At 37.1% G+C, this 26,012-nt stretch overlaps 1 protein-coding gene across 2 annotated transcripts in view; it reads left to right on the forward strand.

Moving 5' to 3' along the window:
* Positions 1–26,012, forward strand: part of SPATA6 (spermatogenesis associated 6) — a 165,338-nt gene that overhangs the window by 64,598 nt on the left and 74,728 nt on the right. For both annotated transcript variants that reach the window (XM_061412053.1, XM_061412054.1), the window contains exons 4-7: positions 4,582–4,623; positions 5,673–5,797; positions 18,443–18,523; positions 25,091–25,384. In XM_061412053.1, coding sequence (XP_061268037.1) covers positions 4,582–4,623; positions 5,673–5,797; positions 18,443–18,523; positions 25,091–25,384 — 542 coding nt within the window. The remainder of the gene's footprint in view (positions 1–4,581; positions 4,624–5,672; positions 5,798–18,442; positions 18,524–25,090; positions 25,385–26,012) is intronic.

Consider the following 26,012-nt stretch of genomic DNA (forward strand, 5'->3'; position numbering starts at 1 on the left):
TGAAAGTGTGTGCCACCAGTCAGCTTACCGAAGGAAATTCTAGAGAATATATTTCAGGCAGAAGGAAAATGAAGATCATAGATGCAAAAATGAAAGTAGAAAAATGAAAGTCATTTTGTATGAATAAATATAAATGAGCATTGACTGCTTAAAAAGGTAATTATGAAAGTTAAAAAAATACGCAGAGTTAAACTAACAGCAACCTATCAGGTGTAATGAAAAAGGTATTTTTATAAGGTGTTAACATTAAACTTTGATAAAAGGATACATGTAATATTTTCAAGGGTAACTGCTTAAAAAACACAATTTGAGCATAAAAATTCCAAACATTTGGGGTTTTGGAATAATTCTTTGGAATTATTCCAAACATTTGGAATAATTCTTTTTAATAAATTCAAAGCAGGACAAAGTAGATAGAGGTAGATGTAGATTCAGAAGTAATTCTCATTAAATGTAAGTGGATTAACTTCCAATTAAAAGATAAACATTGTCAGACTGGATTTAAAAAACCTAATCAAGTAGTTTTTAAGACTTAGATATAATCCTTGGGAAAAAAATGTTCAAGAGGCTCATGTCATATTGATAAAACTTAACTAGGAAGACAATAGTTTCCAGTTTGAACAGATCTAAGAGTATAGCCTCAAAGTAAATGAGATATAAAGACCAACTGTTACCAACTGCAATGGGAGATTTAACACCCCTTTCTCAGTAGTTATAGAACAAACATAAAATCAATAAGGATATAGAAGATTAGGACAAAAGGATTACTATGTTTTTACATGGACATATATAAAATGCTTAATCAACACCTTCCAACTACAAAATTATTTCATTTGATCATATTTTAAGCCACAAATTCAGTCTCAAATTTCAAAGCATTGAAACCATAATCATGTTTTCTGATCACACTGTACAGTTAAATTTTAGCTTAGAAAGCAGTAACAGAAAGACAACTAGAATATTGCCTTGTGTTTGGAAATTAAATTTATTTCTCAGGAACACCTGGGTAAAGAGGAAAGCATATAAGAAACTAGAAAATGTTTTGTATTGAATTATAAAAATATTATAGAACAAAAGTTGTGGGATGCAGCTGTAGTAGTACTTAGAGGGAAATATATACTCTTAAATGTATTTTCTATTAGCTTCCCTCATGAATCAATTGGTTAAGAATCCATTTGCAATGCAGGAGACTGCCTGCAATACAGTAGATACAGGTTTGATCCTTGAGTTGGGAAGATCCCCTGGAGAATGAAATGGGAACCCACTCCAATATTCTTGCCTGGAAAATTCCATGGATAGAGGAACCTGGTGGGGTACAGTCCATGGGGTCACAAGAGTCTGACACAATTTAGCAACTAAACCACCACCACCAATGGATCATAGACCTAACTGGAAAATGCAAAACTATAAAACTCCTAGATATTAGCACAGGAGAGAAATCTAGATGATCTTGGGCATGGTGATATGTTTTTAGAGACAACATGAAAGACACCATAGTTGTTTTTGAATGAAACTATGGAAGAAATAATTGATAAGCTGAAACTGATAAGTTAAAAACTTCTGCTCTGTGAAAGGAAAAATAAAGAGAATTAGAAGACCAGCCACAGACTGGATGAAGGTATTTGCAAAAGACACACCCGATAAAGGACTATTATCTAAAATATGCCAATAATGCTTAAAATTCAATGATAAGAAAACAAACAACCTAATTAAAAAATGGGTCAAAAGCCTTAATTGATACCTCACCAAAGATATACAGGTGGCAAACAAGCACGTGAAAAGATACTTCACATTGTATATCACTAGAGAAATGCAAATTAAAACAATGAAATTGCTGTACATTCCTTAGAATTGCCAAAATCTGGAACAGTGACAACATGAAATGCTAGTGAGGATACAGAGCAACAAGAACTCTCACTTATTGCTGGTGAGAATGCAGAATGGTGCAGACACTTTGGAAGACAGTTTGATGGATTTTTTCCAAAAGCTAGCGCATCCTTTCCATATGATTGGGCAATACTGCTCCTTGGTTTTTATGCAAAGAAATGAAAATTTATGTCTACACAAAAGTCAGCACATGGATATTTATACAGCTTTATTCATAATTGCCAAAACTTGAAAGCAGTTGATGTCTTTCAATAGGTGAAGGAATAAACTGTGGAATATCCAGACAATGGTTCAGCAATAAAAAGAAATGAGCTATCAAGCCATCAGATCAGATCAGATCAGTCGCTCAGTCGTGTCCGACTCTTTGCGACCCCATGAATCGCAGCACACCAGGCCTCCCTATCCATCACCAACTCCCGGAGTTCACTGAGACCCACGTCCATGAAGTCAGTGATGCCATCCAGCCATCTCATCCTCTGTCGTCCCCTTCTCCTCTTGCCCCCAATTCCTCCCAGCATCAGAGTCTTTTCCAATGAGTCAACTCTTCGCATGAGGCCAAAGTACTAGAGTTTCAGCTTTAGCATCATTCCTTCCAAAGAAATCCCAGGGCTGATCTCCTTCAGAATGGACTGGTTGGATCTCCTTGCAGTCCAAGGGACTCTCAAGAGTCTTCTCCAACACCACAGTTCAAAAGCATCAATTCTTAACAACACAGAAAGTGAAAGTGAAGTGAAGTCACTCAGTCGTGTCCGACTCTTTGTGACCCCATGGACTGTAGCCTACCAGGCTCCTCTGTCCATGGGATTTTCCAGGCAATAGTACTGGAGTCAATTGTCATTTCCTTCTAACAACACATAGGGAACCTTAAATGCATATTCCTAAGTGAAAGAAGCCAATCTGAAAGGCTACATACTGTGTGTTTTCAAGTACATGTCATTCTGGAAAAGATAAAACTTTGTAGAGACAACGAAAAGATCAGTGATTGTGGTGGTGGTGGATTGTGGAGGGGAGAGAGGTAAATAACCAGAGAGCAGAGGAACAGGGCAGTGAAAAATACTCTGTATGGTATTATAATGATGGATAATGTCATTATTAGGACTTCCCTGTAGCTCAAACGGTAAAGAATCTGCCTGCAATGCAGGAGACCAGGGTTTGATCACTGGGTTGGGAAGTTCCTCTGGAGAAGGGAATAGCATTCCACTCCAATACTCTTGCCTAGAGAATTCCGTGGACAAAGAAGCCTCATGGGCTACAGTCCGTGGGGTCGCAAAGAGTCGGACATGACTGAACAACTAACACACAATGTCATTATTACATTTGTCATATGCAGATGACACCATCCTTATGGCAGAAAGTGAAGAGGAACTAAAAAGCCTCTTGATGAAAGTGAAAGAGGAGAGTGAAAAAGTTGGCTTAAAGCTCAACATTCAGAAAACGAAGATCATGGCATCTGGTCCCATCACTTCATGGGAAATAGATGGGGAAACAGTGGAAACACTGTCAGACTTTATTTTTTTGGGCTCCAAAATCACTGCAGGTGGTGACTGCAGCCATGAAATTAAAAGATGCTTACTTCTTAGAAGGAAGGTTATGACCAACCTAGATAGCATATTCAAAAGCAGAGACATTACTTTGCCAAAAAAGGTCCATCTAGTCAAGGCTATGGTTTTTCCAGTAGTCATGTATGGATGCAAGTTGGACTGTGAAGAAGGCTGAGCGCTGAAGAATTGATGCTTTTGAACTGTGGTGTTGGAGAAGACTCTTGAGAGTCCCTTGGATTGCAAGGAGATCCAACCAGTCCATTCTAAAGGAGATCAGTCCTGGGTGTTGTTTGGAAGGAATGATGCTGAAGCTGAAACTCCAGTACTTTGGCCACCTCATGCAAAGAGTTGAGTCATTGGAAAAGACTCTGATGCTGGGAGAGACTGGGGGCAAGAGGAGAAGGGGACGACAGGATGAGATGGCTGGATGGCATCACCAACTTGATGGACGTGAGTTTGAGTGAACTCCGGGAGATGGTGATGGACAGGGAGGCCTGGCGTGCTGCAATTCATGGGGTCGCAAAGAGTCGGACACGACTGAGCGACTGAACTGAACTAACTGAAACCCACAGAGTGTACATCACTAAGAGTGAACCTAAGTTTCACTACAGCCTTTGGGCATTTATGACGTATCGGTGTAGGTTCATGCTTGTTTAAAAAATGTGCCGTTCCTGTGAATGATAGTGGGGGAGGCTATGCATGTTTAGGGGCAAAGGGTATATAGAGGCAATCTGTGTGCCTCTGTCTCAATTTTGTTGTAAACCTAAATAAAAGTACTCTAAAAAATTAAGGCCTTAAAATCAGGAAAAAACCTAGAAAAGATCAATTTCTACTACAGATTAATAAATCTATATGATAAAGAGCAACGAAAAATACACACAGTATACTAAGATATTGGAGAAGGAAATGACAACCCACTCCAGTATTCTTGCCTGGAGAATCCCGTGAATGGAGGAGCCTGGTGGGCTACAGTCTAAGGGGTCACAAAGAGTCGGACACGACTGAGCGACTTCACTTTCACTTTCATACTAAGATATAAACATATGTGTAGTCTACTGGAAATTACTTTGGCTTTTATGTACTTCTGTGGTTAAAGTAGTTATTGTTTATTATAAATTTGTTTATTTAAGGAAATTTTTCTTTAAACTTTCAGATGATACAGCATTGTTTGAGTTGATTCAGCTAGTTCCACCAGGTACTGTATTGTATTTTGATAAGGTAATTGACATGTGAACCCATTTTAATGAAATGCTTTTTAAAAATGTCATCTTTTCCACTTCTTGCCACCTTAAGAGCAATGCTGAGTTTCCAGCATTGGTCCACTCTGTGTGAAATGTCAGTAGGCCAAAATAATATATACGGAAAGATTGACATAAATTATATGTGAACACGTTGTTCTAAAATTGAATAAATAATCATGATTGAAAGTGAAAAAAACCTGATATCATCCTAGCATATTTTGTGACATTCATAAAAATTAACATCTTAAAAGTTCTTGTGATTTTTCTAAAACAGTATGCTTTTACTGATAAAGTAGTTCATTATCTTTGTTTTGGGGTATTGGCTGTTATTAGAAATGTCGGGGAATTAAAACTGTACCTAAGCAGTATAGATCCCTGTGGTAGGTACAGTTAAAACCTGAAGGATAGTTATATTTATATTATTGATTTCTATGATTATAGAAGACTCTATCTTAAGTCCTTATTTTATGTGAGTCACAGGAGGCTATATTTTGTTGAAAGCTAGTAATCTAACATTTTTGAGTGTCACATATATACCTAATTCTGGTAACCACAAATTCTAAAAAATGTATATATATTTTTCAACATGTAGTCTAATGTCTTACAATGGCAGGTAGAAAGGAATGGAAGATAGCAAAATAAATTGTGGAGATGGTAATTAAGTTTTTGATGTGTAAATATTATGTCAGTTTTATATGTTTAAAATGTTTTTTTTTTTTCCCTAGGAATTCATAGGTACATAAAAAATTTACATGAATATCCCCTTTCTACAAAAGGGGAGAGAGAATCAGTAGTATGTATGACATCTCCTATAAGGAAATGTGTTAATTCATTTAACATAACTTTATTTTAATTTTTTTCCTTTTATAGAAAAAAATTAAAAGCATGATCCTGAAGCAGGTATTTCTTTAAGGCATCAGGCATTATATATTTGTACTTGATGATACTGTTTCTAAATAGCATATTTTGTTATAATTTGAATCATAGGATATCTTTCTTGTAGTGGGTGAAACATTGTCTACATATGATGAGAATACACGAGATTTCATGTTCCCGGGTCCAAATCAAATTTCTGGACACCATGATTCAAACCGCCAGGTTACCATGAGGAGGATTTCTGGCCTTCGAGTAAGTGCTTACTGTTTTCTGAATCAAATTATCATGCAGGATCATTGCCAAAACTACCACATAGCCCTTAGTACCTGAAATGTGAAGAACTAATTTAAAGTTTAATTCTGTTTAAAGCACAATTGTGTTATGAAACTATGCTAAGTCACTTCAGTCATGTCCTACTCTTTGCGATGCTATGAACTATAGCCTACCAGGCTCCTCTGTCCATGGGATTCTCCAGACAAGACCACCAGAGTGGGCTTCCATGTGCTCCTCCAGGGGATCTTCCCGTCCCAGGGATTGAACCTGCTTCTCCTGAGACTCCTGCATTGTAGACGGATTCTTTACCTCTGAGCCACTGGGGGAGCCCTATGAATTTATGATGTTATTGTAAACGTATTGAAACCTAAATAAAAATAATTTACCAGAATGCATGCATCTACTTTTCAAAATTAACAAGTATTATTTTACCTTATATTCTTCAGATTTCTCTCCTCTTCTCCTTATCTCCCCTCCCCACTGGCCCTATCTGTCTCCTTGTCTCTCTTTATTTTTATTCTCTCTCTTTATTTTTCTCTCAAAAAAAATGACCAATAAACATTTGAAAAGGTACATAATCCCATTAGCATTTAAAGTTCAAATTTAAACAGATGATTTCGTTTTTATAGCTATAAGATTGGTAAAATTTAATAAATCTGACAAATACCAAAAGTGTGGAAAAGTGGATATGTGTATGTTTGTATGCTGTGTGAAGTGGAACAACCATAATTCAGAATTATCTAGTAAAGGCAAAGATTCTCATAGCACTGGTCTTCTAGGTATATGTCTTTGAGATATATTCTGTCTGACATACTAAGAACCTTCTTAGGAATGTTCATTTGTAGCATTATTCATGATAATGAAAAATGGAAATAATTTAAATGTCCATTAGTAGGAGGTTTTTGTTGTTTATTTGCTCAGCTGTGTCCAACTGTTTGCAACCCCATAGACCAGGCTTCCCTGTCTTTCACCAGCTCCCAGAGTTTGTTCAAATTCATGTCTGTTGAGTTGCAGGAGTTTATATAGAATAATTATTATATGTTCATGTAATGGAAATAGATATTCATACACCTAAAAGTGAAAACTGCATTAGGTGATAGCCAACTCTCATCTTTTCCTAACAACCTTTTCAATATTCACTGGATGATTTAATCATATTTTTATTCCTGAAAATACTTTCTGTTAAGAGAGACTGAGTGCAGCCCCTGCTGTTTCAAAGAAAAAAAAAGTAAAAGTTGTCTAGGTGAAGTTTTGGGGATAATTTTTTTTTGCTAACTTTATAAAAGTAAGGAAATTAGCATGATATATGAGTCAGTATGGTAAATTAAGTAATATTTCCTGTAGGTCTAGGTTTTGATATATTCCATCCTCAGTTCAGTTCAGTTCAGTTGCTCGGTCGTGTCCAACTCTTTGCGACCCCATGAATTCCAACACACCAGGCCTCCCTGTCCATCACCAACTCCCGGAGTTCACTCAAACTCACGTCCATCTAGTCGGTGATGCCATCCAGCCATCTCATCCTCTGTTGTCCTCTTCTCCTCCTGCCCCCAGTCCCTCCCAGCATCAGAGTCTTTTCCAATGAGTCAACTCTTCGCATGAGGTGGCCAAAGTATTGGAGTTTCAGCTTTAGCATCAGTCCTTCCAATGAACACCCAGGACTGATCTCCTTTAGGATGGACTGGTTGGATCTCCTTGCAGTCCAAGGGACTCTCAAGAGTCTTCTCCAGCACCACAGTTCAAAAGCATCAATTCTTTGGCGCTCTATAGGAGAAGGCAATGGCACCCACTTCCAGTACTTGCCTGGAAAATCCCATGGATGGAGGAGCCTGGTAGGCTGCAGTCCATGGGGTCGCTAAGAGTCGGACACGACTGAGCGACTTCACTTTCACTTTTCACTTTCATGCTTTGGAGAAGGAAATGGCAACCTACTCCGGTGTTCTTGCCTGGAGAATCCCAGGGACGGGGGAACCTGGTGGGCTGCCGTCTATGGGGTCACACAGAGTCAGACACGACTGAAGTGACTTAGCAGCAGCAGCAGCAGGAAATAGCAAATTTCAGCTTGTTGAAATTTTAACAGTTCACTAGCAAATGTATTAAAATATACCTCCTTTGAGATATTTTCCATGTTCTTTAGCCAAAAAAGACTTTAAAGCATGTTGCAGGACCTTTCTAGAAACTTGAAAGGAAAAAAAATCCAATTTTAAAATTAGCTTTTTTTAAAGTAATTTAAAATGCTGTTTTGTACTAAATTTCACAATATAAACATAATATGGACCATTAACAGGTATTTACTTTATTGAATTTGAGTTACCTTTTCATATATCAGAAAAGGTTGGATTACTAAGGCAAAAAAATCTATATATATATTAAAAGATAAATTGGGGCATATTAAAAATTTTTAGTTTATTTGAGCAACAGTTGATTTGATTTAGGCAGCATCTAATCTAGCAGATAGAAGCTCCAAGGAGCTGCACAAAGTGAAATACTTTTATATTCAGAAGGGTATAGAACAAGGAAATCATACTAGGCTAAAAAGTGTGCTGGTTGTTACAAGATTTGCTTCCTTTAGCTAATTAGGCTATTCTGGATGAATTGCTTTAAAATTCTATTTCTGGAAGAACAGAAACTGTAATTAATTTTAATCTGTTTGATGACATGGGGCTTAGTGTAAGCAACTCCATTTTGGGCCTCTTGTCTTGTTTTTAACAATATAAAAACTGAGACTTCTGGTGATGGTGGTGCAGAGAGTTTATCAGTTACTCTCACCACACAAGTATAAAACTGGACAAAATTGTCACAAACAACAGTTTCAGGGCACTGGAAAGTGATCAGCATTTAGGACAAATTAAGAAGTATCTTTGCTTGAATAACTACTAAGAGTTTTGGTAAAAATGGCAGAAGTATGTGGTCATCCAGCATAGGCTGCTCTCAGACCCTGCATGGCCAGTGAGGAGTGTAGCTTCACCAAGCATGTGGCAGGGTGCAAAAGTCAGCAGTTCACAAGCAGAGAGGTCAGAATGACTTTGGGGCAGTGATACTGTAATTTGTAGTAAGGAACATGTATTTGGTCTTCTTACCCCATTCCTAGCACAGAACTCATAAAGCCCTTGGAATTTCCTGTGTTTAAGAGTTAGGTTGATGAGATTTTTGGAGAGCTAGTTGGGAACCTAAGGATGGGAACTAGATGCCAGGGAAACCAACCACATTGGAACTTTCAGCCACATCTCTGAAGAAGAGAGGGGCTAGAGATTGAGTTCAATCACCAACGGCCAGTGATTTTATCAACCAAGCCTGTGTAATGAAGGGATTATAATACCCAAAACAATGCGGTTTGGAGAGCTTCCACATTGTGAACACTTGGAGGTACTGGGAAAGTGGCACAGAGGGTGAGGGCACAGAGACTTCTGTGTATTTTGCTCTGTACATCTCTTCCATCTGCATGTCATTATATCCTTTTATATAAACTGGGAAACAGGAAGTAAAATATTTCTTGAGTTCTATGAGCTGCTGTAGCAAATTGATGGAACCCGCAGAGGGGGTTGTGAAAGCCTCTTACTTGTAGCTTATGGGTGACAACCTAAGACTTGTGATTAGCAACTGAAGTCAGATGGGAGCAGTCTTGTGGAACTGAGCCCTTAACCTATGGGATCTGATGCCATCTCCAGATAGTCAGAACTGGGTTAAATTGCAGAACACCCAAATGGTGTTACAGAGACTTGTGATAGTGACATCTTGATGGTGCTAGAAAACCCACACATTGGAATTGGTGTCACAATCATGGGGGTACATATCATGGCTTTACCAGCTTAATGCAGACTATTCAGTTGGAAGCATATGAGGAAACCTACAGCTTTGCTAGGCTGATTGCAGTTCCAGTTAGCGAGCTGCACACCTGCCAGAAAGTTGACTGGAAATGAGGGTGCAGTCAAAAGGCAGAAGCGAGCTTTCCACTCATTCCTTGCTGGCTGAAACTGTGCATATTTGGGGGAGACAGTGGGAGTCCAACAAACAGGGAAAGCTGAGGGAACTAGAGACCTGCTGTATCTTGGAGTGCCTTTCCCCAGCCCACACACAGATAATCAGTAGAGTAGAACCCTTACAGGTTTGTTGGATGACCACTAGAAAGAATAGAAAAAAAGATATGGCACATATATAAATTGAACAGCAGAATAGCAGATATAAATTCAATCACATCAGTTATTGTATTTAAATGTGAGTAAACAACACACTCTATAATCAGTAGTTCATTGTCCTGGCAGGACACAATGCACTCCTCCTCATAATTCTTAGCATAGACAATCTATCTGGGTTTTAGGGCATCTTTCTGAACCCATCACTATAGCAAGAATTCAAGTCACATTTGGGCTTAAATCTTGGCACTGTCACAGACTGCCTGAGTAAACGAGACTGCTATACCTTGGAGATGGCATGTTTTTTGTGGATTAATGAATGCTTGTAAATGGTTACTATAGTAACGTGGCACATAGAGAATGATCAATAAATATTAGTGATATGGTAATGGCCAGGGAGATCATAGCAAGGTGCTGTTTGTTATGGATGGTAGTGGTGATGTTAATATCGTCTCTACACCATGAACCCCATAAAAACAAAATCTGTGACTTTGTCTTTGATCTTAATTCTTAGCATTGTTCTTTGCATAAAGTACTTATATGCCTCTTGATTGAATTGAATAAATGAATCACATCTTACTGTAGACTTCATAGAGGAAACTGACATTTCAGATGTGTGATGATTATATTTCTTTTGGTTAGGTTGTAGTGCCCAATTGTTTAGTCAAACATTAGTCTCGATGTTACTGTAAAGGTATTTTGTAGATGTGACTAATATTTATAGTCACTTGACTTTTAAGTATAGGAGATTACCCTTGATAATGTAGGTAGACCTCATCCAATTATCTGAAGACATGAAGAGCAAAGACTCAAGTTTCCCAAAGAATAAGAAATTCTGCCTCAAGACTGTAATATAGAAATCCCGAGTTTCCAGCCTTCTGGTTTGCTTAGAGATTTCACACTCAAAACTACAGTATCAACTTTGCCTGAGTTTCCAGTCTGCTAGCTTTCCCTATGGATTTTGGACTTGTCATTCTCACAATTGCATGTACCAATTCCTTAAAATAAATATCCATCTCTGTGTATATGCTAGTAATTTTGTTTCCCTGAAATCTCAACTGATACATATGGGTCTTGAAAGATCTAATTAATGGCTAAAACACCAAGTGTTTACTTGTATGACCAGCAATATATGGGGAGGGGTAAAGTGATAAGTTGCAGTCCAGGCTGTGGTAGTTATAAAATATGTGCTCAAACGGTTTGACACTCCTGTCTTCCAAATGCAGAGCCAACTCTACTGCTCTTAAGTATGGACTCTACTTAGTGATTCTCACAGATACAATGTGGTGAAGTGACAGTGTTAGACTTTTGAGACCAGGTCATTAAATGCACTGTGGCTTCCTCTTTGCTCTCACTCTTATATCACTCACTCCTGGGGAAACCAATTGCCATGTTTGAGGACATTCAGGCACCTCTCTGAAGAGGGCAGAAGCTGGAACAGCTTTCTTGGAGTGTAGATAAGAGCTTGAAGAGCCTTGAAGAAATTATCAAATGAATGTTTGCAGGAAAATGAGGTAAATGTTATTGGAAATTAGTGGAAGAAGGAACCCTTGTTGTGTGATGGTATAAAGTTTAGCAGCCATGTAGGATATTAAAAATAACTTATGAAATGGGTGGTCTTTTTAAGGAGACTTTCTGACAGAGTGTTAGGGGGGCTCTCTGGTTTCTTACTGCTGCTTATAGAAAAATGTGAGAGGAGAGAGAAATGCAAAAGGAAATGCTGTTAATAATACAAAAAGGAGGTAGAACTTACTGTTTTTAAGGATTCTCAGCCTTCCCCCATGGCAAGTAATGCTGAAATTAAGGAATGACTTATGAGCAAAAATTATTCTAGGGCACTTTCAGGAAATTATGGTCTGATGGTAAAACCAAGGTTATAACTATAAAATCCTTTATTAAAATCTCCAAATATCTAAGCTGTTGCCTCAGAAAATAATTTAATGAAGCAGGTTTTATTCTACTTTATTTTTTGTATTTTATTTTTTTAATTTTTAATTAAAATTTTTATATAATTAAAAAATTGAAGTAAAGATGATTTACAGTGTTCTATTAGTTTCAGGTATACAGCAAAGTGATTTAGTTATCCATTTCTCTGTATATGTATATATGTGTCTATGTGCATCCATGCATGCTAAGTTGCTTCAGTAGTGTCTGACTCTTTGCAAACCTATGAACTATAGCCTGCCAGGCTCCTCCATCTGTGGGATTTTCCAGCCAAAAATACTGGAGTGCGTTGCTATGCCCTCCTCCAGGGGATCTTCCCAACCTAAGGATGGAACTCAGGTCTTTTGGATTACAGGCAGATTCTGTACCACTGAACCACCTGGGAAGCCCATGCATATGTATGTGTGTATATATATGTATATATACACATCTGTTTCAAATTCTTTGCCATTATAGGTTATTACTAGATATTGAATATAGTTCCCTTGTTGTTAAATCATATACATAGTAATATGTATCTGATTAATCCCATACTCCTAATTTTTTAGTCTTCCCATTTCCACTTTGGTGACCAAGTTTGTTCTCTGTATCTCTGAGTCTATTTCTGTTTTTTAAACAAGTTCACTTGCATCATTTATTAGATTCTACATATAAGTAATCTATAATGCTTGTCTTTCTCTGACTTATGGCACTTAGTATGAAAATTGCTAGGTGCATCCATTTTGCTGCAAATGCTATTATTTCATTCTTTTTAGTGGCTGAGTAGTATTCCATGGTATATATGCTGCGTCTTCTTTATCGATTAATCTGTCGATGGACATTTAGGTTGCTTCCATGTTTTTTCTGTTGTAAATAGTGCTGCCGTGAACATCGGTGTGCATGTACGTTTTTGAATTAGAATTTTTCATCTTTTCCAGATACGTGCCCAGGAGTAGGAATGCTGGATCATATGGTACCTCCAATTTTGGTTTTTAAGGAACCTCTATACTATTCTCCAGAGTGGTTGCAATTTATATTGCTACCAACAGTGTAGGAGGATTATTTTTTCTCCACACCCTCTCCAGCATTTATTATTTGTAGAATTTTTGATAACAGCCATTCTGACTGGTGTGAAGTATTGCCTCACTGTAGTTTTGATTTGTGTTTCTCTAATAATTAGTGATGTTGAGCATCTTTTCATGTGCTTGTTGTAAATAAATCTAAAAATGAACATACAGATGGCCATTAAGTTCTTTTTAGGTCTTCTGCTTTTTTTTTTGTATTGGACTGTATGAGCCCTTGTTGATCCCATTACAGATACTTTCTCCCATTCTGTACATTGTCTTTTCATTTTGTTTATGATTTCTGTTGCTGTGCAAAAGCTTTTGAGTTTAATTGGGTCCCATTTGTTTATTTTTGCCTTTATTTCCATTATTAGAGAAGATTGATTCAAAAAAAAGTATTGCTGCAATTTATGTCAGAGTGTTCTGCCCATGTTTTCTTCTAGGAGTTTTATGGTATCTGGTCTTATATTTAGGTTTTTAATACATTTTGAGTTTATTTTTGTATATGGTGTTAGAGTGTTCTAATTACATTCCTTTACATGTAGCCATCCAGTTTTCCAGGTTTTCCCAGCACCACTTATTCAAGAGACTATCTTTTCCCCATGAGTGTCGGGGTTTATTTCTGGGCTTTCCAACCTGTTCCATTGGTCTGTGTGTCTGTTTTTATGCCAGTTTCATACTATATTGATGACTGTAGCTTTGTAGTGTAGTCTCAAGTTAGCATGATTCCTCCAACTTCATTCTTCTTTATCAATATTGTTTTTGCTATTTGGGGTCTTTTGTGTTTCAATACAAATTTTAAAATTATTCATTCTAGTTCTGTGAAAAATGCTGTTGGTGATTTGATAGGGATTGCATTGAATCTGTAGATTGCCTTGGTAGTATGGTCATTTTAACAATATTGATTCTTCCAATCCAAGAACATGGCATGCATTTGCATTTGTTTGTGTTGTCTCCAATCTGTGTCTTATAATTTTTGGAGTACAGATCTTTTGCCACCTTAAGTAGGTTTTATTCCTAAGTGTTTTATTCCTTTTGATGTCATGATAAATGAGATTGGTCCCTTAATTTCTCTTTCTAATAGCTCATTGTTAGTGTATAGAAATGCAACTGATTTTTATATGTTAATTTAGTATCTTGCAGCTGTACTGAATTCATTGATGAGCACTAGTGGTTTTCTGGTGGTGTCTTTAGGATTTTCTGTGTAGTATCATGTTATTTGCAAATAGTTTTATTTCTTCCTTCCAACATGGATTCATTTTATTTGTTTTTCTTCTCTGATTGCTGTGGCTAGAACTTCCAAAACTACATTGAAGAAAAGTGGTGAGAGTGGGTGTCCTTGTTGCCTTTCAGCTTTTCACCATTGAAAATGGTGTTAGCTGTGGCTTTCTCATATATGGCCTTTATTATGTTGAAGTATGTTTCCTCTGCGCCCACTTTCTAGAGCATATATATTATAAAAGGATGTGAAATTTTATCACATTTTTAAAGGTTACTTTCCAGTTACAGTTATTATAAAATATTGGGTATTTCCTGTGTTGTGCAATACATACTTGAAGCTGGCTCACACCTCGTAGTTTGTACTTCTCTGTCCCCTGTCTCTAGATTCCCCCTTCCTTCCCCCTACTGGTAATGTGAAGAAAGTAGGGGAAACCACTAGGCCATTAAGGTATGACCCAAATCAAAGCGCTTATGATTATACAGTGAAGATGATGAATACATTCCAGGAACTAGATCTGATAGACAGAGTGTCTGAAGAACTACGGGTGGGGGTTTGTAACACTGTACAGGAGGCAATAACCAAAACCATCCCAAAGAAAAAGGAATGCAAGAAGGCAAAGTGGTTGTCTGAGGAGGCTTTATAAATAACTGAGGGGAGACGAGAAGCAAAAGGCCAGGAGCAAAGGGAAAGGTATTTTCAACTGAATGCAAAGTCCCAGAGACTAGCAGGAAGAGACAAGAAGGCCTTCTTAAACAAACAAAGCAAAGAAATAGAGGGAAACAATAGAATGGGAAAGACTAAAGATCTCTTCAAGAAAACTGGAGATACCAAGGGAAAATTCCATGCAAGGATGGGCATGATAAAGGACAGAAACGATAACAATCTATCAGAAGCAGAAGAGATTAAAAGAAGTGGCAAGAATACATAGAAGAACTACACAAAAAATCTTAATGATCGAGATGTTTTGGTCACTCACCTAGAGCCAGACATCATGGAGTGCGAGGTCAAGTGGGCCTTAGGAAGAATTACTATAAACAAAGCTAATAGAGGCAATGGAATTCCAACTGAGCTATCTCAAATCCTAAAAGATAATGTGATGCTGTTAAAGTGCTACACGCAATATGTCAGCACTCAGTATGTCAGCTACACTCCATATGGCCACCTCAGCAGTGGCCACAGGACTGGAAAAGGTCAGTTTTCATTTCAATCCCAAAGAAGGGAAATGCTAAAGAATGTTCAAACTACTATACAGTTGGGCTCACTTCACTTGCTAACAAGGTTATGCTCAAAATCCTTCAAGCAAGGCTTCAGCAGTACATTAACTGAGAACTTCCAGATATACAAGTTGGTTCTAGAAGACGCAGAGGAACCAGAGATCAAATTGACAACATTTGTTGGATCATGGAGAAAGCAAGGGAGTTCCATAAAAACAACTACTTCTGCTTCTTTGACTACACTAAAGCCTTTGCCAGTGTGGATCATAACAAACTGGAAAATTCTTCAAGAGATGTGAGTACCAGACTACCTTACCTATCTCCTGAGAAACTTGTATGTGAGTCAAGAAGCAACAGTTAGAATCAGACATGGAACAATGGACTGGTTCAAAATTAGGAAAGGAGTAAGATAAGGCAGTGTATTTTCACCCTCCTTATTTAACTTATATACAGAGTACATCATGTGAAATGCCAGTCTGGATGAATCACTAATCAAAATCCAGATTGTCAGGAGAAATATCAGCAGTTTCAGATATGCAGATGATACCACTCAAGTGGCAGAAAGTGAGGAGGAACTAAAGAACCGCTTGATGAGGGTGAAAGAGGAGAGTGAAAAAGCTGCCTTGAAATTCAGCATTCAAAAAACAAAGATCATGGCATCTGGACCAGTCCCTTCATGGCAAATTGAAGGGGGAAAAGTGGAAACAGTAACAGATTTTCTTTTCTTGGGCTCCAAAATCACTGGGTTGGTAACTGTATCCATGAAATTAAAAAACACTTGCTCCTTGGAAAGAAAGCTATGACAAACCTAGACAGCATATTAAAAAGCAGAGACATTACTTTGCCTATAGGTCTTGTATAGTCAAAGGTATGGTTTTTCCAGTAGTCATGTATGGATGTGAGAGTTGGACCATAAAGAAGGCTGAGTGTCAAAGAATTAATGCTTTCGAACTGTGGTGCTGAAGACTCTTGAGAGTCCCTTGGACTGCAGAGATCAAACCAGTCAGTCCTAAAGGAAGTCAACCCTGAATATTCTTTGGAAGGACTGATGCTGAAGCTGAAGCTCCAATCATTTGGCCACCTAATGCAAAGAGCCTACTCGTTGGAAAAGACCCTGATGCTGGGAAAAATTGAAGAAAGTAGGAAAAGGGGGTGACAAAGGATGAGATGGTTGGATGGCATCACTCAGTCAATGGACATGAGTTTGAGCAAACTCCGGGAGATGGCAAAGGACAGGGAAGCCTGATGTGCTGCAGTCCATGGGGTCGTAAGGAGTCAGACATGTCTTAGCCACTGAATAAGAATAATAACAAAGTGATTCCTGTTTGCCTCTTGTATTCTATAGTGATTATCCTGTCTGCTACATACATACCTTGATTATATGTGGGGCACATAACTTGTTTCTTTATTAGTTCATATATATTCTAATTGTAAGGAACTATATTCTTGGAACTGTACTTAAAGAACCATACTGGAGACGGCTAAATAATGGTTTGATTTAGATGTCAACATCCTGGATTTCAAGCTGGTGTTTTAAAAGGGTGAAACTTTTTCCTTTCCCTTTCTTTCTATTTCCTTCTGTAGGGCATGCATTTATTTTACACATGAGAGAAATCTAAGTAATTTATGAACAAAGAGTGAATTGTGATTGTCTAAAAACATGCCCCCCCCCCAATTTTCATGCCCTTCTGCTAAAAATGTAGTCTGCTTCTTTTGTTCTAGAATGTGGATTGTACTTAGGAGCCCTAATGAATAGAAAGTGACAGAAGTGACAGTGTTAGACTTATAAGACTAAAGCATAAAAAGAATTGTGTCTTCTTCCTTGCTTTTCTTTGGGAGAACTAGTTACCATATCATGAGAACGTTCAAGAAGTCCTGTGGAGAGGTGTGTATGATAAGGAGCCACGTCCTCTTTTTTAAAAGATGGAAAAGAAGTGAGTCCTCCAGTCAGCAGCTGTGTGAATCTTAGGATGCAAATCCTCTTGGCTCAGACAAGCCTTCAGATAACTACAGCCCAAACAATGTCTTGCTCAAATCCCAGGAGAGATTTCAAGCCAGAATCACCTAGTTCAGCCTCTTCCAGATTGCTGACCCTTAGAAACTATGTGACATAATAAACGTGTAATGATGTTTTAAACTGCCAAGTAACATGCTTTGCAACAATAGATAACTAATAAATAAGCATAGTGGATATCATCAATAAAAGTATGTTTGCTGAAAAAGTCATCCACTTAATTCATAGGTAGCTCATATTTAACTTTTTTGTAGTGTATAATGTTTGAAACTTTAAAGTTAGTAAGTCAAAGACAGGGTAAGATGTTTGACTTCCATTATATTAGAATGAAGCAGCCCTGGGCACAGACAACTCTGTATCTTTGATGTTTTGATGAACTATAATTTGCGTGGCTGTCATTTGTGTGCTTCCAGATATTTTCTCAGGTACTTTGTGACTGTTCCTTTGAATTTTACCATTTTTCTCTACTTATCTCAAAACAGTGTTTAAGCTGATGATTGAAATGTTGCAAGAAATAGAAACCAGATTCATTCATTCATAGATCTGGATTTAAGCTTCATTATGGGAAACACTGTTGGAAGAATTGGTAGAGACTTATCTGTCTTCTATATTCAAGAACTATATACCCAGGAGCTGTGAATATTTTTTAGCATCTAGAGACTATGAAAGTATTTCTTGATTATGTAGTTATGTATGTCTCAATTTGTAAGAGTTAAAAGAGTTGGAATCCATTAAGTATTTTCACATATTTAGAACTTTAATATTATTATTAACAATCTTTAAAATTTTTTATAGGGAAATACTTGAAAATGAAAAATTTCTTAATTTCTCCATAAAAGTGATATAATCACTTGTAAGTGAATCATCAGCAGTGAAACTGTTTCTTGATAACATTTAACATTAGTTTGTTGTCTTTATCCTTAATAAGAAGTTCAAACTAACAAATAAAGCAGCTGAACCTTGATAAATGTTTGTTACTGTAGGTTTTATTTTCATCAATAATAATTATCTTTTTAAAAGTTAAAATGTCTAATAATACCCTGTCTTTTCTCTTCAGGGAATTGCTCCAAAGCTGGAATTTTCTACAACCTCAGTGATTACTGAATGTCTGATAAGTTCAAGAAAGTGCCGCACTCAGGTTAAAATAATTTAATTAAAGTATTTAATGATTTAATGTATTAGTTCATATTTATTGGTCATGTGGCAAGTGCTATTTTTTTTTATTTTGGCTGCAGTTCATTTCACATTTTTTGGATCTTTCAGTTCAGTTAGTTCAGTTCAGTCACTCAGTCGTGTCCGACTCTTCACAACCCCATGGACCACAGCACGCCAGGCCTCCCTGTCCTTCACCAACTCCTGGAGTCTACTCAAACTCATCTCCATTGAGTCGATGAGGCCATCCAACCATCTCATCCTCTGTCGTCCCCTTCTCCTGCCTTCAATCTTCCCCAGCATCAGGGTCTTTTCAAATGAGTCAGTTCTTCACCTTAGGTGGCCAAAGTATTGGAGTTTCAACTTCAACATCAGTCCTTCCAATGAACACTCAGGACTGATCTCCTTTAGGATAGACTGGTTAGATCTTCTTGCAGTCAAAGGGACTCTCAAGAATCTTCTCCAACACCACAGCTCAAAAGCATCAATTTTTCAGTGTTCAGCTTTCTTTATAGTCTGACTCTCACATCCATACATGACTACTGGAAAAATCATAGCCTTGATGAGACAGACCTTTGTTGGTAGGGTAATATCTCTGGTTCTTAATATGGTGTCTAGGTTAGTCATAATTTTCTTTCCAAGGAGTAAGCGTCTTTGAATAACATGGCTGCCATCACCATCTGTAGTGATTTTGGAGCCCCAAAAAATAAAGTCTGTCACTGTTTCCACTGTTTCCTCATCTGTTTGGCATGAAGTGATGGGACCAGATGCCATGATCTTAGTTTTCTGAATGTTGAGCTTTAAGCCAACATTTTCACTCTCCTTTTTCACATTCATCAAGAGGCTCTTTAGTTCTTCTTCGCTTTTTGCCATAAGGATGGTGTCATCTGCATATCTGAGGTTACTGATATTTCTCCTGGCAATCTTGATTCCAGCCTGTGCTTTATCCGTCCCAGCATTTCTCATGATGTACTCTGCATATAAGCTAAATAAGCAGGGTGACAATATACAGCCTTGACGTACTCCTTTTCCTATTTGGAACCAGTCCGTTGTTCCATGTCTAGTTCTCACTATTGCTTCCTGACCTGCACACAGATTTCTCAAGAGGCAGGTCAGGTGGTCTGGTATTCCCATCTCTTTCAGAATTTTCCACAGTTTATTGTGATCCACACAGTCAAAGGCTTTGGCATAGTCAATAAAGCAGAAATAGATATTTTTCTGGAATTCTCTTGCTTTTTCCATGATCCAGTGGATGTTGGCAATTTGATCTCTGGTTCCTCTGCCTTTTCTAAAACCAGTTTGAACATCTGGAAGTTCATGGTTCACGTATTGCTGAAGCCTGGCTTGGAGAATTTTGAGGATTACTTTGCTAGCATGTGAGATGAGTGCAACTGAGCAGTAGTTTGAGCATTCTTTGGCATTGCCTTTCTTTGGGATTGGAATGAACACTGACCTTTTCCAGTCCCATGGCCACTGCTGAGTTTTCCAAATTTGCTGACATTGAGTGCAATACTTTCACAGCATCATCTTTTAGGATTTGAAACAGCTCAACTGGAATTCCATCACCTCCACTCGGTTTGTTTGTAGTGATGCTTCCTAAAGGCCCACTTGACTTCACATTCAGGATGTTTGGCTCTAGGTGAGTGATCACACCACCGTGATTATCTGGCTCGTGAAGATCTTTTTTGTATAGTTCTTCTGTGTATTCTTGCCACCTCTTCTTAATATCTTCTGCTTCCGTTAGGTCCATACCATTTCTGTCCTTTATTGAGCCCATCTTTGCATGAAATGTTCCCTTGGTATCTCTAATTTTCTTGAAGAGATCACTAGTCTTTCCCATTCTATTGTTTTCCTCTGTTTCTTTGCATTGATAACTGAGGAAGGCTTTCTTATCTCTCCTTGCTATTCTTTGGAACTCTGCGTTCAAATGGGTATATCTTTCCTTTTCTCCTTTGCTTTTCGCTTCTCTTCTTTTCACAGCTATGTGTAAGGCCTCTTCAGATAGCCATTTGCTTTTGCTTTTTTGCATTTTTTTTTCTTGGGGATGGTCTTGCTCCCTGTCTCCTATACAATGTCATGAACCTCCATCCTTAGTTCATCAGGCACTCTATCAGATCTGTTTCTCACTTCCACTGTATAATCGTAAGGGATTATATTTGAATCTTTAAGGCAGTTATCATAGATACTTAGCATTTTGTTTACATGTTAATAAGTGTTAATGTGAAAAGCTTGTTACAGTTGGTAGATGGTACATTGACTTACTTACTTCATGGTTTTTTTGTTGTTGTTGTTTTAAATGGAAAGAAACTAAACTGCCAGAAAGATGTTGGGATCAAGAAGTCCCACAGAGAACCAGATTGGAGGCTTCTATAAATCTTAAAGAACTTAAAGTTCAAAGGATTTGCTAAAAAGTTCCCTTTTTATCAAATGGGACCACAGGTACTCAGACTGGGTTATAGGTGTTTAGTAGGTATAGCTTCTTGAGTGTTTCTGATTCCTTAAGGGACTGTTGCTCGAGTTTGGTGGCTGTTCTAATGCTATCAGATCAAGAGAAGCTTGGCTATTTCAGTTTAAGTACCTTCTATGTTTGTAAAAACTGTCTTTAGCAAACTCAGATATCTGGATCTAATACTCCATTTTGGTCCAACTTTCTGCTGAGTCACCAGGCTCATCTTGCTACCCTGTCCGCAGATGATCTAACAATGTCCAGGCATTACTCATACATATGTGGCTGCATTATGACCAGGTAACAATGAGCAGCCTGTGACGATGAGCCAGGACTATATAAAGCCTAGTGGCCCCAAACAGGGCAGGACTGGACCTATGGTGGGAAAAGTAGAATGTTAATTTCCTACATCCACAGTTTAACAGTAAATTTTCTCAGGGTGACAACAAGCTAAAAAAGGTAAAATATAGTTTTAGGATTATCAAGGGGATCTTTTTTACTTTGTTTAGCAAGACATTTGCTATGTCAGAGTTTAGCCTAATTATTTTTCTTTTAAATGCAAGATGAAATACTGCTGTTAGAGGTCTGATGACTTGCTTGCCAGATGTAGAGCTGGCTTACTGACTTGTTTGGAGATATGCTCTGTGCACATTTATAAATTGTCGTAAATTCTTTCCCTGATCAGAACAAGTTTCCTTTCCACGCTGGGGTGTTCGCTTCTGCTGATGGGTGGAAAGTTCTCTTTTTCGGTCGGAAGTGTGGCATACACACAGAAGAGTGCACACGCTCTAAGTGTACAGCTTGGTGGGAGACTCCTTACTAATTAATGAGAGCTGTCATCCCACTGGTAGTTTCACTGGACTAGCGTTTTCCTCTCTAAGCTTTCGGCTGACTTGCTGTTTCAGTGTTTGTCATTTGTTCTTTGTGGAACAGAAATGTGAGAAACTAGTTACTGATGTTAGTGTTTAAGATAATATTCTTGAAAATAAGACAGATTTGGTTTCAAGTTCCTCATAAGACTGGTTTAAAGATTTGAGAATATATGTGCCTGGCATGTAATATATAATTAATAAATTTTGTGACTGTTACTGAGGTTATGGTTTTAATTAAGATAATTGAGATGTAGAAGACATAGATGAGATATTAGAATATATTGTCTGATAGGTGCAACAGAGTATACATTTTTACATTAAAATTGTGGATGGTAACAGGCAGAATTTTAATTTTATGTGATACTGTTTGAGAACATGCTAAATCCACTTTTTTCCCAAGTAAGTATTAGTTACAATTAAATTTTTAATGGCTATAAAACAGCATTTTCAGCTTTAAATACAGTTTTAAATAAGACAAACCATTTTAATTTTTAAGAGTGAGTAAAATAAACTTCATATGATAATTTAGGTTTATAAATATTTATAATGATCTTTATTCCTTTGGGAACATTTTTTTTTCAAGTTTTTTAAATCACAATTGATGTCACCAATTGAATGGACTGATAATAATAAGGTATATTATTGGGATTTTCTGGAATAAATCATTTCTACTTACTTTCTTTTACCTACCACAGATTAGAGTTTATCATTAGTAGTAAGTAGTTACGTATTAATATTAATAAAGTGACTTTATTAGTATGTCTGATAATCTGTATCAGGTTTCCTGTGTAACTAAGTAACTTAAGATGTTTCTCACTGTTGTGTGGCTTGGCTGTGTCTTTCTTTTGGTTTGGGCTGGCTAGGCTAGGGCTGAGTGGTCTAGGATGGCTTCACCTAAATGTTTGGCAGCTAGATGACTTCTTGGTCTGAGAGGGACTTTACATTCCTGGTATTTGGCTTGATGTCAACTGGGGTGATGGCCATAGACTGTCCTCATCTAGCAGGCAAATTTCAGCTCCTTCACATAAGGCAGAAAAGTTTTTCTGGAGTAAAAGAAGACAAGCACTTTTCAAGTCTCCTTTTGTTACAATTGCTGTTGCCTGGTAGCTGATGGAGGGAGCCATTTTGTATGAAACAGTGTAAAACAGCCACTAATGGCAACCCACTCCAGTACTCTTGCCTGGAAAATCCCATGGACAGAGGAGCCTGGTAGGCTGCAGTCCATGGGTCGCTAAGAGTCGGATATGACTGAGTGACTTCACTTTGACTTTTCACTTTCATGTGTTGGAGAAGGAAATGGCAACCCACTCCAGTGTTCTTGCCTGGAGAATCCCAGGGACGGGGGAGCCTGGTGGGCTGCTGTCTACTGGTTTGCACAGAGTCAGACACGACTGAAGTGACTTAGCATTTTAAGTTTTGTTGGACATTAATAGGATACATTAAGGGTTGATTAGGTTAGAAAGCATGAATCTGTGGTAGATGCAGCACAGATATAGCTCACTTTCTGTATGATATTCAGCATTTAAAAAGTGTAATGAAGAAGAAAGTTCGAGTTAGTGTTGGTTTGGTATAAATAGAAGTGGGTAAGAAGGAACTTTACAGCATTGCTGAAATAGGTAATGATGGATTCATCTGCATCTGAAAGTAAGAGACACTAAAAATGTATGAAGATCTAGGGGAAAGAGATCTAGGGGCTGAAGAGGACAGGAGGGCAAGTAACAGATTCAGTGAAAATAAAAGGAGTAGGTTGAGGAAAAGAAGGTTTGGTCAACAAGAGATTTTCAGAGTTTAGGGTGCAGTGAATCTGAATAATGATGAAATCTAAGATAAAGTAGAAAGAAATAGTTAAAGCTCAGCAGTAGAAAGTCTAAGTCCAAGGTCTTGGAAAGATTCATTGCTTGAACATTTTATTAAACCTCAAAGGTTCATGTGCTAACATTGCTGCTGCTTTGAGTCAGTGTGATGTCATAAAGATGCATGAAATGGGATGAAAATTCTGAATTACTTGTTGAAGTCATTGAACAAGGTGGGAGAAGGTCCAGGAGCATTAACAAGAGCTAGAGAAGAAAGAAAGATGATGAAATAATCTGATGCTGCTGGTCTGTATGAAACTTGTGGACTTACCTTTTTCCTAATCAGGAAATGTTTTCTTGTTTTCCTATTTTCTTTTCTGTTTATCTGCTTTAAAAAATGCATGACTTTTCTATTTTATGTTTGTATTTTATTTACTCTGAAATAGATACCCATAGCAGGTAGGGAGAAGGTAGAAAAGGGCAGAGGTAGGTTAGGTGGTTTTTTAAAGTTATAAAGTTAGGAGGACATTCACAGATTCTTAACCGTCTGTTTTCTCTAATATTGGAAAGCTTATAAATCTAGATAATGCTTGAAGTGGTCTTAGCATTGTTTATTTGTGACCCAGCTTTTGTAAGGCAGAATAATTTTTATTTGAATAAAATATCCTAATAACTCAAAAATTTTAGAAATATCATGTTTGTTTTTAAAATTTTGGACTATTAGCCAATATTATTAGAAGATAGAGTACTAGTTATTAAAATTTGTAACATGTCTTTTGGATATTTTTACTTTTATGAAAGTACAGAATTAAGACGTTATGGTTATCTGCCATTGAATTTTAAAGTTTAGAAGAGATATTAAAATTCTAATCACCTTGTATAATTCAAATAATATGTTCAATGAAAATATGTAAAAAGCTTTACTTCAGATTTTCATATTGTGCAAGTATATGTAATTATAATAGTATGAATAAAACATATATAGTTTTCTCCATTAGGATTTTATAATCAACTAATTAGATGTGTATTTGTAAGATTATTATACTTACCCTCTTAAATTATATAGCCAATTATTTGAATACATAGTTATAAATGATAAACCAACATTTACATTAATCTTTAGTATATTGAAAAATAACTTTTTAATTTTTTCTTAGATTTTTCAAATGATTAAATATTGGGCTTTAACTTTTATAAAGTACTTATTATACTTAAGAAGAAGTATGGTACAGTATATTTTACTTGTTACTAGACAGAGTTATTTGGGAGGATATGGATTTGACTTCCCCCAGAATCTGCACAAATAAGAGAGACTGATCTAGTTGGTTTTGATAGATTATATGTACCTTATAACCTTGGTTATATATATGGTTTACCCAAGGGTCATAATATGTATAAAATATATTCTCCTGGCCAAACTAATTTTTATTTTTTATGTTTAGGATAAATTTGTTTACCATACGGCTCCAGTTGAAAAACCACACGGCAGACTACAAAACAGAACATCAAGGTCACAAAAGAAAAAATCCAAGTCACCTGAGAGGAATAAGTATTGCATAAATGCAAAAAACTACGAACAGCCTACAATTTCTTCAAAATCACACTCTCCATCTCCTTACACAAAAAGACGCATGTGTGAGCTATCGGAAGACACCAGGCGGCGGCTGGCCCATTTAAATCTCGGCCCTTATGAATTCAAAAAAGAAACAGATAAACCTCCATTTGTGATTAGACATGTATGTGTTCTTTGAAACATTTCCATTTGAAATTGATCTAATTTGTAATTGCACTAAAATATTACTCAAACTTCTTTCAACTTCTAGCTTATATGAATAATTTTTCTTCATGAACTGTATGTTAGCCTAGCAATCTAAAATGGAAAATTAACTTAATAAAAACATTCTTTTGCAGCCTTTAAACCTGACAGAGATCAAGCTCCATTATGAATCCCATAAGTCCTCTAAGTAGCCGTTTCCTTTCTTCTTATAAGTGGACAGTGTAATTTTACAAATTGAACTGATATATAATTGACATTAGTACTAAAATGGCAGAGTAGGATTTTAAAATAGGAACTAGTTTTCTTTGTGAAAAGGAAGACACCCACCCCCCAGCCCTTTAAAAAATTGTAATGGAAAAGTTTCCCTTGTAATTATGTCCCTTGGCTAAACCTTATATAATGGAGTTTGAAGCAAATCATCATTTGATGGGAACAGAAAGGCCTTTCAAAGAGAAGACTTAACTTTAAGGGTAATAGAGTTTCTAATCTTTCTGTATGGAAGCCTGTTATGATGTGTTTTGTGTTTAAAGCTTGTATCCATATGATAGTCAAAAAGATTTTGGCTAATTTTTAAGGGTCTATAGTCC

Source organism: Bos javanicus, chromosome 3, assembly GCF_032452875.1.
Source record: "Bos javanicus breed banteng chromosome 3, ARS-OSU_banteng_1.0, whole genome shotgun sequence".
NCBI classification, from domain to species: Eukaryota; Metazoa; Chordata; class Mammalia; order Artiodactyla; family Bovidae; genus Bos; species Bos javanicus.